Genomic DNA, 18,050 nt, shown 5'->3' on the forward strand with positions numbered 1-18,050 from the left:
TTAACCGTACATGCCAAGGGACTGAACAACTAGCACACAAGTACATGAACTTGTATAATGACGCTATAGCTTCTCAAAATACCGAAATATTAACAATATTACCAAGTTAGTTTACGTTTTACTTGAAGGGAGCGTATTTTATTTCATTTTTTTCAGATGTAATAGTGGCACTACACTCCCGAGTGGGCATGTAATACTGGACTCAATAGTACAAAGAAACACAAAAGGAACGTTACACGGATTCCAAACGGACAAAATGGAAGTTCATGAGAGAAGAATACAAGATAAAGAAGATTCAGTTGAGTCAACAAAAAATACACAGTGTAATTTGAGCAGATATGTGTGTAGTGAATGTCAAAGGGTTTTTACCAGACATGATCATTTAGTGGTTCACCGTCGTGTTCATACTGGCGAACGACCCCATGTTTGTAACATATGTTCTAAAGCGTTTACTCAAAAAGGGCATCTCAAATACCATCTGCGCACTCACACAGGTGAAAAACCTTTTACCTGTCAAATCTGCAAAACTGGTTTCTCCTACAAACTTGGATTACAAATGCATATGATGAAACATTGACATGAGAAAGTATGCAACGAGAATTTAGAAGAAGAGTATAATGCAAAATAGTGTGAAACAAATGCAAATGAAGAAAGATTAAAGTTGGTACTAAATGATTCGCACACTGCACAGTGACATTATTTGCTCAATTGCTGCAACTTATGTAGTCTATAGGAGTTTCTAAATTCATTTTTTCTTTGGTTCATATCTTTTCTTTGTGCTCCAGTTCTAGCATCAGTATTTTATCTAGAGGTAAAATTGATGGTTTTCACATTGTTCAACGTAAAAGTGATATTATTAAAAGTTGGTCATATATACAAATAATAGATATATAAAATGTTGTCTATTATAATGAAAAACAAGAACTGGATTATTACATTAGGGAAACTATTCAGAAGGTATCTTGTAGAAAACTGTGTTTATACTGTAGATAACTTCTGTAATTTTGGCTGTAATAATGTGTAATTATGCTTGGAAGTTTGAGAAATTAAATATCAAGTATATGATCTAAGTTGCACTAAATTAAATTGAGAAGTTACCGGAAATGTCGCTGCAAGAAATCTCGTTGTAAACATGAATGCACAAAGTTGATTTACTTAGGTCCGACCGAATTGACAACACTGCTGTCAAAGCACCGTTATTAGTATGATTTCTGAGTTTGTAGGTGCCAGAGTGTCCTGTTGGTGCTACTGAAATGACATCGAAAGTAAACCACTGTTAGGATGAGTAAACCATAGCTCTTTTCCACACACACTTTAAAAAATTGCCTGTTCAGTATACGCACAACAATCTTTCCAGTGTGGAAAATAAGGCTAATGGTTCTGTGATAAATACGTTTCTTCGCCTGCTTTGCCTTAGATAATTCAACCATTGTAACATTAAGAAAATAATTTGGCTATTCCCCACTTAAGTAAATCTTGTTAATAAGTGAAGGCAGAACTTTCATTGCATTGTCTCCTAATCCCTTGAACAAATCTGCTGGTCCATGGTCGTCTCCAGTGGCCTTTTTTCTTCGCATGTCTTTGCTTGTACTGCTTCACTTTTCAATATACTAGTTCCGTTTTTCTTCATCGTCCACCTCTTCCTCTGCTCCGATCGCAATATCTTTGGGGCGGTTCTTGTAATCATACAGATCTTTTTTGTATTCCTCCCAAATTCTAAGGATTCTTTGATCAGTGACTACATGACCTTGTTGATGTGCGATTCCAAACGGGCGTATTCTTTTATTAATTTTTCCTCCTTTCTTGTGCTTTCTGCTACATCAGATCATATCTGCCGCGCCGTTGAAGTTTCATTATTTCTTCACATATCTGTTCCATGTACTTCTCTTTGGCTTTGTCAGTCTCTCTCCTCAATTTTTTATTCGGATTTCTGTATTCTTTGATGTCCCTGGTTTTCGCCTTTTTGTGTTCTCCATCTTAAGCATTGCTTAAGTTATCCATGATTTTCTCGGTGCTCTTTCTATCCGACCAGTGTTGTGGAGTGTGGCTAGTAGAATCTGTTGAACTTTTCCCCAGGTGCTCTCTTCACTGCCTATCGTATCGCCCATTGTACAAAATTTTTCTTCAGTTTCTTCTTCCACATCACTGTTCATATTTCTTAGTCGCTCTAATTTCCATTTTCGATTTGTCCCATTTTCCTTGATTGTCTTTAGTTAGGTTTGCACGTCCGCCACTAGGAGATTGTGATCTGAATCGATATCCGGCCCCGGTAGTGTCTTCACGTCTCGTACAGTATTCCTGAAATGTTGCTTCACAAGAATGTAATCGATTTGGTAGCGTTTCTTATCTCCTGGACTTTTCCATGTGTACAGCTTGTTTTCTCATTTCTTAAACCACATTTCGTCACCATTATATAAGCATTTGGCCCTGTTTCTTTCTTCTACCTAATCCAAATGGTCCCACCATCCTATTACGCTGTTAAAGTCTCTTATTATTATTATGGCGTTGACCTTACCTCGCCCCTCCTGATGCAATATGTCCCTAATCTCGTCATATATTTCTACTTCATTATCATCGTGGTCAGTTCGTTGGCACATGCTCTTGTATTATCACCTTATCCACTTGGTACAAACATCAAGCGTTCACTGCAGCATTCCACTTGGATTATACTTTTTGCTATTTCATTCCTCATTGCTTTTGCGACACCATTCTCGGCCTTAGCGCCACCCGAATAGAATATTGTGTAATTTCAAGACATTATTTCACCTTTTTCTGGACATCGAACTTCTTTCAAACCCACTATGTTCAGTTTACATTTATCCGTTTCCACTTTTAAATTTTCAGGTTTACCTGAAAGTCGTAAAACTCGTGCGTTCCAGGTTCCTATGCTGAAATAAAAGTCGTCATTATAATAATAATGATTATTATTATTATTATTAAGGACCGGATTTTAAGGTGCAAAAATATGGTAGGAAAAAGGGAATAAAAGGTGCTGAAACATCATTCAAAAAGGTGCAAAAAGGTGATAATAGGATATCTTTATTAAGTGCTATAATAAACAGGTACATGAACATTCTTTATTCATAACACCAGCAAATATTGTTAAAATCTTGGCTTTTAACATTTGATATAAACTGCAAAAATTGTTTTATTTAATCTCATAAACTTATACAACATTCAACATTCTTGTAATAAAATTAGGGTTAAAACCAACTCGGTATTTAAAGATAGAAACCGTTACATATTTACTGGGTTTTCAGAAACTGGTTATACTTGATTATGAACAACTTTTCTATGTTTTCGAATGTTAGTTTCTGTCACTTGGAGCTTGAGAGATTCTTGTATGTGGAGAAACTTCGCTCGGCATCAATGGAAACCAGTGTTGCATATTTTGAGAGCACATGGACAGGAAGTTCAGTTGACGTTGCAAAGGTTTCTGCGTCCGGATTGTTTTGCAAATTCAGTTCAAATTTGTTCCTTGCAAATCCCTCAAGATTGCGTCCAAATTTATAGAATATTATGTGTAAACCAGATTGAAAACAAAACATATTGTTCTATTCATTTTTTTTTTAAAAAAAAAAGGGACAATAAAAGTGCTGAAGGCTTAAAGATGTGAGAAAAGGGGGAATTTTATTAATCTAGCAAAAAAAGATGCAACATTCGCGAAAAAGGTGCAACAAAGTGCGCTCACTTCAGTTCGTTGTATAGCCGGAAATACATATTTTGAACTTTGGTTGTTGTAACAGCTACAGTTTTAGAAAAGGTGCTGCACCTTAAAATCCGCTCTCTAATTATTATTATTATTATTATTATTATTATTATTATTATTATTATTATTATTATTATTATTATTATTATTATTATTATCTCCTTTAATTATGATTCCTGAAGTAATCCCCAGATGGAGAGCCTAACGGGATACTGTTTTATCTTCAGAATAAAATGTGGCATAGTACAATGATGTAACAGCGTTCATAATAATAATAGGTAGTTTATGAGGTAAGCTTATTGACGTATTCTTCCAGTATGAATCAGTACCTGAAAGTTTTTGAGTTTGAGTTTAGTGTGCTTCAGTCTTTAAGTTAAGATTCTTACTTTTTTATATTTAATTTGTTTTGATAAAGCTATTCTAGTTGTTACTTTGTTTCTTTTTAAATATATCATTTTGATGTATGTTAGGGGTAATTATGCTTGTCTTATCAGTATAGAGAATAGTTTTACCTTGTTTTAGGTGTGTTGGTAAATTATTTACCTACAAATGAAACAGAAGAGGCTCCATAACAGAACCTTGAGAAACATGCACTTTTTCCTTTTTCACTATCTTCAAAAGTCATTTTGTGTATCACATTTGTTCTCGGATTAATGTTTGATACTTCAGCTGTTTGTTTTATCTTCTCTAGGAAGGTCAAACAATTTCTTTGCAATTTCTCTTACTTACTTAGTATTTTGTGACAACACAATCAAAAGCTGTAGCCAAATCACAAGAGATATCACAAGAGAGCTATTCTCTTTATCGAACCCAGAAGTATTCTTTTTATCAAATGTTTCTCACAAATTTAAGACTGTAAATGTGGATTTTCATTTGATGAATTCATGTTGATCTGCAATTAGAGTATTATTTAAAGCTAAGCGACTCCATAGTGTATGAGTATTACTGTCTCGGTGATTTTCAAGAGAATCGAAGGAATTGTAATTAATGCAACATTATCTACTTCAGATTTAGAGTAACTTTTATGTAGAGATTTGACCAAAGAGGGATGTAATTTGATGGGAAAGTTTCCCTGTTGAAAAGACCTACGTATATTGCAAGATATAGAGAACACAGTAATATTGATCTATCTCGTAATCTTAGTGAAGATGATTTCATCAATACGAGCTGAACACTCATTTTTCATATTTAACCACATTAAAAAGTCTCTTATGAACTTCGTATTAATTGCAGTTTGAGTGTAGCGAAACCAGAACAGGAGACAACAAATGGTTTGAAAACACCAAATTGGCATTTTTCTTACAGAAAACTGAAAAAGGCAAAATATGTCATTTTGCTATAAATTTCAAGCTTTAGTTACAGCATTCAGGCTTACCTCGTTCCGTCAACATATCAGGTAACTCACTGAATCCTTTATTGTCACTTATCACCGTCACACGATCATGAGTTTCCAGATAACTATTACATTATTTTGCAATAATAAGCGCGCGTTAACTACTTACAAGGTTTCTAGTATTTATACTTCACCTAATTAATTTCGATACCTTGTTGAATTGTAAACATTGTTAACAAAATTTACTCTACCTAATTATACAATTTTCCTTAAAATTTAGCTGAGCAAGTTTTCTTTATTGTGTTGCACCTTTTTTCACTTAAAATCAACATTTGTCCTTCAGTATTGTTCCGTTGAAGGAAGCAGCTTCCAAACTACCGAAATTAGTAAGTAGTATAAATATTTCGTCTGTATAGAAACCATCCCTGTATGTATTACACGTAAGATAGCGCAGTATTAATACTAGTTGTTCTCGCAAGCCTTTCTATTTGTTCTATTTTGAAACAATGCAATTTTTAAGTTGCAATTAAACCTACAAATTGCCTGCATTAGCACCATCTATTGGCGTCAGTCAGTGCAGGTAGAGACGCCTGTAAGAGCGACTTGAAGTATTAAGAGCATTATACGCAGACTGAGACGTTATTATATTATAATACTAGCTGTAAGCACCTGTCTTTGCTGACTCTTAATTCAGGACACCGATTATAAGCGTAGAAATTAGTTTCTACTCCATTCTCCAGTGTTTATTCTGTGCTGTTATGAAACCGTGCACAACCATGATATAATGGGGGTTGTATACACCCAAGAGGTTCTTAGTAACAGAGACATGTGCATACGTTTTCGTATACATTTTCAGGCCGCGAAACCTGATCTTCCGAGTCGTATATTGAAAAAGGGCTTCGTACAGAATTAGATGTGGTGAAGATCTATCTGTGTTCCAAATTTAGTGGCTATAAGTGTACGAAATTCGAATGACACGTTATTTTATGTATAAGTACAGAACAATGCGTTAAATCTTGGATTAAGAACTGAAGCCTTCCATCTTCTGTTTATTTCCAGCACTTCACAAAAAGCACTGTTATGGAGAAAAACTAAAGAGAACACAGTTTATAAAATATTGAATCAATACTACCTAATAAGAAATTAAACATGCCAGTGAAGTAATTGATCGTTTTCGTCATTATCATAATGGCTACTTGGAGAGAGAAAGATTGCATTACCATAACGAGCAAGTATGCAAGTTATAAACAGTTATTACGACAAGAGCTTCGAGGTGATCTTCCACCCTACGTATGATATATAGAATCACAAAGTCTTTTTATTATTATTATTATTTATTTACTTATTTTGTAAAACTTCAGACGAAGTTAGAGACTAATCCTTTTTGCTTCGAATAATACTTAAAATACAAGATTATATAAGTAATCTTAATACTTGTCAGTGTTCTTTATTCCAATATATGTTATGAAAAGATCAGTATCAAAGTATAAAATTAAGGTACATACTTTCATTATCATTACTCTGTACTATTATAATGCTAAAGCAAAGATCGAGATATTGCAAATTCGAAGAAGTTATTGAGAGAAGTTTTTTTATTAATTTTATTTATTTATTTCAATTTTGTTCCCCTATTGCGCCACAAGATTGATAAAATAGATGGTACTTAAATATTTGCTTTTTCTCATTTTTAAAAAAGATAAAATCCATAAAAAGTTAACAAATATTTCCAGCTATTATGATATATCTGCATACAAAAATAAATAAATAAAGATCACGAATTTAACAAATATTTTCAAGTCTCATGGTGCATCATCATACAAAAATAAATAAATAAATAAAGATCACGGATTTATATCAGTGTAAGTGTTGTAGCTGTTCTGTAAATGGAGAGTTACTTGCCAGAGTCGCCTAAGCGCCAAAATAGAAATTTTTCCTAGTCCGTGAACCGCCCCTTAGGTGCCTTTTTCTTAAAACCAAAGGAAATATTAACCTATCGGGAAACATGGCTCATTCAATGTTAGAAAAGTGAATTTCTTGCTACGCTGTTTAAACTTCCGGAAAACCTGGACTTTACATATAGTCTACTCTGGCAATCAACCCTTCAAGTATCAGTTGTGTTAATACTATATTAATTTTATATATGAAGATACTATTTTATACAAATTGTGTCACTAGTCCACAAACTTTTAAGACTGAGAATTTGTACTTGTTGATGTGGTTTAAGCCTGTTGTATTAGTATTAGAGATTAGATGTAGCTTTAGAGTAGGATATCAATTAAATCTTTTTTGTGCTTTTTGCTGATAGTAGTGGAAAAATAGAAAAGAAAAAAGTACCTGTTAAGTTGGCAAAAGATGTATATAAATAAAGTACATGGTTTAAAACAATTTAAATAAAATGATATGAGAAGTGAGGGAAAAACATATCTGAAATAAAAATATTGTAATTTCAGTTTCGTACAATACCTTAACAAATATATAGTTACGATGATAATAAAAATAAAATATAATATACATAAAAAATCCTGCAAAATTGCCGATTTTGCGTGTTGTAATTTGTAATAAAGTCTTCCCTCTTTAAAAAAATAGAGAAACAAGGGAATAGCGAATCCTGTGTCCATTTGGATTTTCACCAAGCCTCTATTTCGTTACATTTCGTCTTTCCATGTTCTTGTACTTGTTTCAGAGAAATTTATTCGTAGTTGTAATTTTCATTATTCATTTTTTTTTTTAAAAAAAGCAACGCATCATAACGTATTTTCTGTCAAATTGAAAGTGTAAATTAAAATTGAAATTGAAATTGTAAACGTAAATTTCATCTACTAGTTAGAATCAAATATGGAAAATTCGGTCATCTTGCATGATCGTGATACGTATTAATTGGCAACATTCTCTTTCTTTTTTTTCAACCGTAAGATATTCATTAACTTTTCTTGGTTCTGCGTTGGAACTTATTTTCTTCTATATTTTTTTTTCGTTCTTTTACTGCTCTTTGATATCCAGGCATACCTACTTTAATTCAATTCCTTTATCCATTTCCCCCTTTGATAATGACAATCGGTTAGTGTCAACGAAATGATCAGGTAGTTTTTTTTTTTTACCAGCTTTTAACGGTTTTTTTTTTTTTAAGCTTAACACGTGTTACCGTTAATGAATAGTAATAGTGATCAATTTCTATAACCTGTGCTTCTGTGCTTGATAATGAGGTAATTCATTATACATTTCATTATGAACATTTCATTTGAATTTAAATGAAACATATTTCGAAATATTCTCTACATTGATATAGTTCTAGACCATATTCAAATGTCTTTCTAAGTTAAAGAGTTTTGCCATTGTTGCTTATATTCCATATATAAATAAGGCTTTGCTTTATAGCGTTATCATAGAAATAAAGTAGTGTTAATTTTCTCAACACATCGTAACTTTTTTCCTTGTTAGAAGCGATCAAAGAAATTTTCTGGTACAAATCTTACGTTATTTATTATAGACATAGCTTTTAATACTCCTCGTCTTGGGTGCATGAATATGTACACTCATGCCCAAAATTATTGTCGCATGTCTATAAATATGTTGTTGTAGGAATATAATTTGATAACAAATTGCCCGGTATTTCTTATAATATTAGTATGTGTATAATCGGCAAAGACAGGTATCTGGCAAATTTCATGTCAAAAGAACAGTAAATAAGAACAATAAAATGAAAATAAAACTTTCTTGTCCATTTAGCAACATTTTGTTTTACTCATTCTAATTTTCGTATTTATAATTATTTTCCTATGAAATTTACCAGAAATACTGTATATATTTCTCGATTATACACATAGTATCAGTATTAAAAGCACCCTGCAAAATAATTATCAAATTATATTCTTACAAGAAGACAATTATAGATATGCGACAATCATTTTGGACATGAGTGTACATCCATAAATTGTAATATTAACTTATGCAGTCTAGCGATGGGTGACTGGGTAGACGTAATAGGCTGTGCAAATGACGTTGCCTGTAATGAAGCTAACAATGCACCAAACGGACTAGAATTGGCTTTACAGAAACTTTCAGACACAAATGCGGTGGTAGTAAACTTTCCTTACAACGAAAAAAACGAAAAGAAAGAGACAAAAAAAAAAAAAAAAAAAAAAGATGCGTTGTGTAAAAGTTTCAATAATGTCCAAGTTCTTGATATAAGTTGTGCGCCCCGAAACTATCATACCAAGCATGACCTCCATTTAAATCATCTATGGAGAGTGGTTTTACGCAACGCGCTCTACAATATCATTATGTCAAGAAAGAGTAAACCATAGTGCAGAGTTGATAGTATGTTAATACCTACAAATTGTGGAAGTACACTGAACAATAGTGGTAGAGGCGAGGCTGACGAGAAAGAGCAGTCTTTCTCGCCAGCCTCGGGTAGAGGGAACTGAAAGTGATCGTGAACGTAATCGAATCTCGTTTGAAAAAAAGGGAACACAGTTCAACTTACGGTGGAGCTAAAAATGAAGGAGCAAAATGTGGTGACGGAGTACTTTTGGCTACTGAAAGTAAACACAAAATTGATCGAATATCATTAATACAAGGCCCACATAATGCAAGCCACGGTGATATCAGTGAGAAGACCCAGGACCGGATGTTGACAGATCGCAGCAAGGATCCACAAATGGTATATAACAAAACGAACCATCTAGTACAGCAAAGCGAAAATCGCATAGAATGAGAAAGGTTTCTACCAAGTATGACGATAATTGTTTTTTAATGCAAGTCTCAATAATAATTCCCAGTACTTAACCGGTAAAGGTAACGGGGGCTATAATGTAATAAACGTATATTACCAGAACATGCAAGGCTTAGCTAACAGGCATCTTGATTTTTTTTATGTGTTAGTTGAAGAGAAACTTAAAGGTATGCATACCATGTTCTTTAGTGAACACTGGCTATCTGATAATCAGATGAATATAGTACACTTAAATAATTATCAATTAGCTACACATTATTCACACGCAAGTTGGCAACATGGTAGGGTGTGTATATTTATAGGTTACCATTTACGATTTAAGGAATTAGATTTAAGCAAATTTGTTGTTGAATTGCATTTTGAAATAGTAGCTATTTCAATTGAAAACGTGTATAATTTGCATCTATAGATCATCGTCTGGAGATATTAGGTTTTTTTTTTTTTTTTTTTTTTTTTTTTTTTTTTTTTTTTAATCTTGAAACTTCTCTTGAGTCTCTGTATAAGAAATATAGTACGGTAATAATTTGTAGAGAGACTAACATTTATTGGCTGGTTCAATCAAAGGAAAAGACAAATAGTCAAAATATGTTAGTTAGGTTTGGGCTGCAGGGAACCAACTAGAGGTAAATCTGCGTTAGACCAACTAATAATAAGTAAACAATACATAGAGTCAGTTAATTCTTTGAATATCTTTAAGCCAGGCTTCTGACCATGATGCAATAATAGGACAAATACATACACCTTAAATATACGCGCCTTCTCAATCAAAACTATAACGAGATGTTCCTCAAAAATCAATATTAATTACTTTCTACACTTGCTAGCACAAGAAACCTGGCACAAAATGTAGGAAATTGGTGACACGGATGGTAAATTTAACTGTTTTCTAGATTCATTTCTCTTTTACTTTAATATTGCGTTTCCCAAAAAGAACTACAATAAGGTTAGGATAAAGAAACCAAGGGTTAGTACTGGAATTAGGACTTCTAAACTCAAACTACTTGAACTATCCAAAAAACTAAAAACTTGTAAAGATGTAACGCCTCAATTTACTGAATATGTAAGATACTATAAAAAGACGTATAAAAGAGTCATAAAAACAGCAAAGCTTTTTATACAGTACTAATTACATCTTAGCAGCGAGAAATAAAACTGCGTAAAGTAAAAACTACAGGAATTGACGCAATACAAATTAATTCTCAAGTAATATATGACCCAAATTAGATTGCAAATCATTTCAATAAATACTTCTTAAGTTTAGGAACATTTAACCCTATCAAAATAGCTCATGAAAGTGACTGTAAGCTACAGAACGGAATAGCCAAATCACTTTTTCTGAAACCCGCTACACCGGAGGAAATCTTACAAATAATAAAATAAAAAGTTTAAAAAGTACCAGCTTTCCAGGATGGGACAAAGTGCTATCCATTGTTGTAAAGGAATGTTCTCTTCTTATTACACGTCAACTCTATCATATAATAAATCATTCGTTTTTGACAGGAATTTTTCCCACGCGGCTAGCTAGAGGTACACCTGTATACAAAAAGGGAAATAAGTTGGAGTTAAACAACTATCGTCCTATTTCAGTTTTATCGTGCTTTTCTAAAATATTTGAGTTAGGAATGAGAGCGCGACTAAATATTTTTCCTTTGAAATAATATCAAGTCAACACGGGTTTCAAAGCTACAAGTCAACCAACTCTGCAATCTTTAATTTCATTTCTGGTGTAGCGATAGATATAAATAATAGAAAGCATGTAATTGGTATTTTTCTTGATTTACCTAAGGTGTTCGATTCTATAGACCATGGAATTATGCTAGAAAAATTATGTTCTTATGGTATCAAAAGATGTGGCATACAATTGGATAAAGTCGTATTTATCTGAACGTAGTCAAACTGTTGGTATCTGTAAAGAGATAAATGGTAGAAGAGAAATGTTCAAATCATTTGCGTTCAAATCATCTACACTGAAAGTGACAAAAGGAATACCACAAGAGTCAATGCTAGGTCCCTTTTGTTTTGTTATATACATTAATGATTTAGGTAACAATTTAGGCCGTGTCAAACAACATTATATGCTGACGATATACATGTTCTTGTCAGTGGAGACTCAGTAAGCCAAAGAAATGAACTTACGCCAATAACTATAGGCTCAGCAGAATTATGTCAAAATCTGTTAAATTTTTAGGGGTTTATGTTAATGAAGATTTAACATAGAATACTCATGTTGAATACATTAATACTAAACTAAGTTCACTTGCTTTGCATTCCGTAGACTACAAGGCAGTTTGTGCAAGGAAGCTGTTGTGTCCTTATACTATAGTAAAGCTTTTTTCAATAATAAACTATGGTGTTATATTTTGGAGGAACTCAAGAATAAGTGCTAGTACATTCCGAATACAGAAAAAAATAGAATAATGTTTAATATACCTAAACGATCCTCATGTATAAATGTTATATTTTTTTTTAAATATAGATTATTGACATTACCTAGTTTATATGTATATCACACAATTATGTATGTAAATCGAATACAAGGATCTGTTTACATTAGCAAATACATTTCACTTATACAATACTAGGCAGAACTGTAATATGCGTACCATCCAGCAGAACTGCAAATTTTAGCAAACCTGACTATATGAATTCTATAAAATTATATAACAAACTACCAGCAAAGTATAAGGTCATTAACGGAAAACAGATATTCAGAAATACTGTTACAATTATTGTTAGAAAAAAGTTATTATTCTGTTGAAACTTACCTTATTGATAACATATAGAGAATGTATCCATATATTACAACTGTAAAACTTAATTGGGGAATATCTCATTGTAAGCTATGAACAGGCAAATAAATGTGAATATGAATATAGACCCTCGTCAGCACTGAGATGTGTCCTTAAAACAGTTCGTTGAGTAATATGTTGGCACGTAGGAAACCACATAATTACAACACCTGGTCGATTAATTGCGTATTACTATGACGTTACAGATCGAGGTTGAGATTACATTGTATATTGTAAAATTCTCTCAGTTTATGTAAGGTAGAGCAATTATCGTACTCGGGAGATTGGACTTTCCCATCACCTTTTTTTTATAAAAGATCCTCTTGAATACAGGAATATATTACAATAAGTAGTTTCTTCTAATATTTTAGGTAAGAAAGTAGAAGGAATCCAATGACCAAGCGTTGTAGGGCTTTTGTAGGTGAGGTTACTTTTTTTGACCAGGCGTCGTGAGAGGGGATGAGTTTGTGAGATTAGGTGTCTCTCGGTGACCGGGCGTCGTGAGAGAGAAAGGAAACCCAATGACCAAGCGTCGTAGGGCTTTTAGGAAGGGTATCTCTCAATTGACCAAGCGTCGTGAGAGGGTAAGGTGTCCCCAATGGCCAGGCGCCGTAGGGCTTTTGGTGGTGTGATCAACCTGTATATTGATGCTTCTTGAGGCATGCTGCTGTCTTTTATCCTAAAATGTCGGCTACCTTCGGTGATCTTCGTCTTGCCGACTGTTGGCGATGGTGGGCGACTCCTCTTCGGTACTGTCGTCTGCGTTGTATTTGTTTATTGCAAACACGTGTAGTACACACATGGTTACAGCATGATGTGAAGACATGCGGAACCTTACAATATACTTATACTAGAAATTAAACAACAACGAATATACTCAGTAATGTAACATTTCAATATCCAACTTAACACATGATTTCTGAATATTATTCCAATACGAATAAATCAATTCCTGAAATAAAATTATTCTATTAAACAAAATTGCGATACATCAATATTCATACAAAATCAATATAGAACATCAACAGTAAGTATATACAGAATTTATTAACAAATCAGCATTGTCCAGCAGCAACCAAGAAACAATAAACGAAATTATTAACAGAAGTAAGTAATTTGTATTGATTTAATCCTTTACGTAGATTTGGATTTGGTTTAGTTTAGTTACATTGGCTGTAGAACAAGTTTGTTATATTCTTGTAGTGCTTTCTGTAGATTGAATCGTTCTGTGGAGTATGTAGAATTAATTTAGATTTTATTGCAAGCTCCAGTAAGGTTAGCAAGCAAAGGCGTCATTTAGGAGGGGCAGGGAGGGGCAATTGCCCCCCCCCGAGTTTGAGATTTCTATAGATTTTATCAATAAAATAGTAGTAAATAAGTGAAATACGCGAAATTTTACTTATATCATGGGGTTTTTGCCCTCCCAAGCAAAATCTGAAATGACGCTCCTGTTAGCAAGTTCCAGTAAGGCATAAGCGTAGAAAATAATGAGGTGGTTAAAATTAGTAGTTATAGATATGCATACATTAGGTATAAATATAAACCACAGAAGATAGATATCAACGTTAGTATTGCATAAGCATGAAATAAGATGGAGAATGGAAGTTCGTCTTGCACTAGTAATCAATGTAAGCTTGCTTCGTGAGTAGAATATCATAAATGTTTAGTTGAATGAATTGTCTTCGAACCTAGTTATGTGATTATAAATACATGTAGGTAAGAAAGATCCCCTTCTTAGAAATTGTATGATTGTTTTAATTAACATTATTGTCGTAATAATTCATTTATTATAATTTAGTTCTTTCATTACTCGTATTTATATTTCACTAGCAGAATGCCCGTTCTTCGCACGGGTAGAATACGTTCCATTTTGGACATTCATTACACTAAAATTGTCACCAATCAATTTAGGGATCACAAAAACTATGAATTCAACATTAATATTGATCATTTTCAATTATTTTTATGTTACCACATAAACCAGTACTAATGGGGCTGAATTCGGATTTAAATAGCATCGGAAGTGTCACTGATCGTCTCAGCGATCCCGAAAACTATGGATTCGAAACTAATATCGGTCATTTTCGATCATTTTTATATATATCCCCTCCCCCAAGTTGCGGGGCTGAAATTGGATTTAAACGGCATCGGAAGTGTCACTGATCATCTTCCGCCTTCCCTAAGATACACTGTCAAAGTGAAATGATAAAAAACATTCCAAGCTCATCTATATTGAAAATTTGATCGATATCGGTCGGGTGGTTCAAGAGTTATTAAGTCACAAACAATCACTTTCATTTTTATTTATATAGATTGGTTTATAATAGTAAGTTATCTTAACAAACAATCTTGTACTATTTTGTATTCATAATAGCTATTGTAAGCATGTGATAATTATTTCCTATGTTACTAAATGACGAATGTTCTTTTTTCTTTCAGGTACAGAACTTAACAAACGATATCCTGGTATTTTAGTGCAAACGTTCCGTGTAGAGAGTGATTATAATTATACTTTAATGTTAATAAATGGTGCGTGGTAATCTTCGTTTCATTGACTCTTTGTTATTACACTTCTTAATATACGAATTCCTACAGAAGTATGTGCATAGACGCATTACATGATGCGAACTGTGTGACAAATAATCATTCAATCGTGATTTGCTTGGTTACAAGGGAGAATAGTCTCAGAAAACTGAAATTGATAACTATACTTTTTGCACGTAGTATCGAGGTGATTACATTTACATGAATTTTGAATTATGGAGTTATCGAAGAAAAGGGGCAGAACCCTTTAGCGTACTGCTCACAAGTTCAGGTTATTTATGTACTCTACATTCCAACAACAAAACACCAAAATAGCCAGGTCAAAAAATTAACGTATATTTGCTATAGTAAGACTATCCATGGCTTTGGATTGATTATTTTAACAAAAGAAACACTGACCAAAGCTTAAAACATACTTTTTTTAAAAAAAATCTGATAACGGTTTCGGATATCTAACATTTCCTTCTTCAGACAAAGTGTGTTTAAAACTTTGGTCAGTGTTTCTTTTTTTTAGGATAATATATTTCCTAATTTTGACAACATGTAGTTAATATTATTTAGAAGATACGAAATAGTAAATTCGTGCTTCCAATGCTACAAATGGACTAAAAAAGTGTGATGTCTCGTTGCCATAGTAATCACAATTTTATTTTCTACGTGTGGGCTAAGAGCCTTGGTATAAAGCGAAAACAGTAACATATGAACTTCTGGATTGCAAACATTAGAGTAAAAGAAACACTTATATATGTATAAAAAATAAATAAATAAAATAAAATGAATAAACTACGAAAAGATAGTAAAAGCAAGCAATTATGTAAATATGTTAAAATATAACAAACGGTGGTGACGTGTTTCCCCTGACAGCAGATTTTGTGTATTTATACATGTGAAGGTTACATTACGTGTGAAAATATATTTAGCTTGTTTATTGTCGGATATTGAATTTAAATAATGCTGGAAAGAATTTTTAGTACCATCAGTATCACACATTACAATGCAAATGTGTGGGCCTACGGAATTAGTCCGATCCATTCATAATTGGATGTTTTCTTGTTGCACTGTCAGTGTATATTTTTGAAGTAAATAGGAAACAAGGAAAGATCCGATGTATGTTAACTGATCAGAAATGGGTCGAGATTGAAAATTCTCAACACGCATATTATTACAAGCGTAGTGTCGTTTTTTTTTTTTTTTTATTAGATTGATAGTTTGTTTATTTTATAGTCACTAACTGCTGTTTTAAAAGTGGGAGTAATACATCTAAATGTGCCAATATAATTAATTATTATTATCAAAGTAGACTATGATTTTTCTTTGTAGATACTGTATATCGTGTATTTGTTCTATTTTCATTGCGCAGACCTCGTCAGTTTGTACCGTAGAAATTTTATATTGCGTATAGTTGCTTTTCTTCATTATGCATTACATAGGCAATTTCTACCTTACCGGTTTACCTAGAGGTCTGGCCCCTGTAGAAAAATGTTCCTTAGATGTCACTTCATGAATTACTAGATTTCACTCGTAAATTTTGTAAATAGTGGCTCAATATTGTTAATCTGTACCTTTTCTCGTCAACTTTACTTTGTCTTCGGAATATTCTATTATTGTTTTATTAACAGTATAGCTACTTCCCACCATTCCTACCGCTCCGTGCATTTATTTTAAAAAAAATGACGATCACCATGGTAACGAAGAGGAAATGACTACATCACTATTTCAGTCTATTTCTAAGCAGAAGACTGAATTTAAAACCTTAGTTTTAGAGCTTTCAGAAAATTAACTTTTGCCGTGGGTTCAAACCCAGCCCAAGGGAAGTTCTTAATTTTTCAAATTTTTATAACACAAATTTCATTAAAATAAGATGAAAATAATACTTTAAAAAAGTGATTTACTTACTTTTGTGCAGATAAGTAGTAGTAGTAAAAGTATAGCACTGTAGTAGGAACGGGTTAGAAGCCCCGCAGGGCTCGTTTTGTTCGACCTGGACCCCCATGATATAAATTTTGTGACCAACTTGAAACAGATGGCTAGGCTAGAGCGTAAAATAGCTGGCTAGGGTAGCGCGCGAAAAACTTGCTTCCTGGAATATTAGGCCGCGCCTTCATTGCTTCCGAATGCGAACTGCGAATTCATGTGCCTCTATTAGATCCAAAGTTTTGCGAATGCGAATCAAGTTTCCATGTCTCTTTCAAAGCTTCAATGTGAAATATTTTTACATGAAAATTCGTACCTTAGTCTTGAGAGCACGAATAAGACGAATGTGGATAAATGACTTATTTTCTTAAATCAAGAAATGAGAAGGGGAAATTTAACTTATTGCCTCAGATAGAACAACAAGAATAAAAGCGTTTCGATTATTTTAGAATGACACCTGCAACATTCTATTACATACTTCACAAAATCTCACCTGTACTTGAAAAATATTTCAATTTTCGAGCGTCGTTGTGGTAATCTGGATGAGCTAGATTCCACAGTGGAACTTTATCGAAAGCAATTTATTAAAGCATCCATATCTATTTCTATTTTTGTTTTATTTATTTATTTATTTTTTTATCTCCGCACCTCGCAAAGTGGTCTGCTTTCACTTAAAACAAACTTTCTTCTCTCACGTAGCACTCAATTCCTCTTTAGACGAGTCTTCATGCATATGAATTCGGACGAGCAATCCCAGCAAGTTGGGATCGTTTGCATTCGCATCTTTTCGTCGGTTTTCGCAATTCGCAGTCGGAACTACTGAAGGCACTCTAATTTATTTGCACGTGCTAGGAAATTCGCATTCGCATTCGGAAACAATGGAGGCTCGGCCTTACTCTCCCGAGCGGATCATCGTTGAATGTGTTATTTTCTTCTTTTACTTATTTAACTTCAAGAGGTTCGGACCAAATTCCAAGTTCTCTATACATATGGTGTAGATTGAGATTATCATCATTTTCCATAACTAAT

At 33.2% G+C, this 18,050-nt stretch overlaps 1 protein-coding gene across 3 annotated transcripts in view; it reads left to right on the forward strand.

The window, feature by feature from the left end:
• The window catches only part of LOC145680373 (uncharacterized), a 37,908-nt gene extending 22,427 nt beyond the window's left edge, over positions 1-15,481 (forward strand). For 2 of the 3 annotated variants that reach the window (XM_081750802.1, XM_081750801.1), the window contains one exon: positions 157-6,114. In XM_081750802.1, coding sequence (XP_081606928.1) covers positions 157-577 — 421 coding nt within the window. In that variant the 3' untranslated portion in view covers positions 578-6,114. Of the gene's footprint in view, positions 1-156; positions 6,115-15,002 lie in introns of those variants that run through there. The other variant, XM_081750803.1, reaches the window with a different exon arrangement.
• The last annotated feature ends 2,569 nt before the right edge of the window (positions 15,482-18,050 follow it).

This window comes from Thermobia domestica, chromosome 3, assembly GCF_964235325.1.
Source record: "Thermobia domestica chromosome 3, izTheDome1.hap1.1, whole genome shotgun sequence".
NCBI classification, from domain to species: domain Eukaryota; kingdom Metazoa; phylum Arthropoda; class Insecta; order Zygentoma; family Lepismatidae; genus Thermobia; species Thermobia domestica.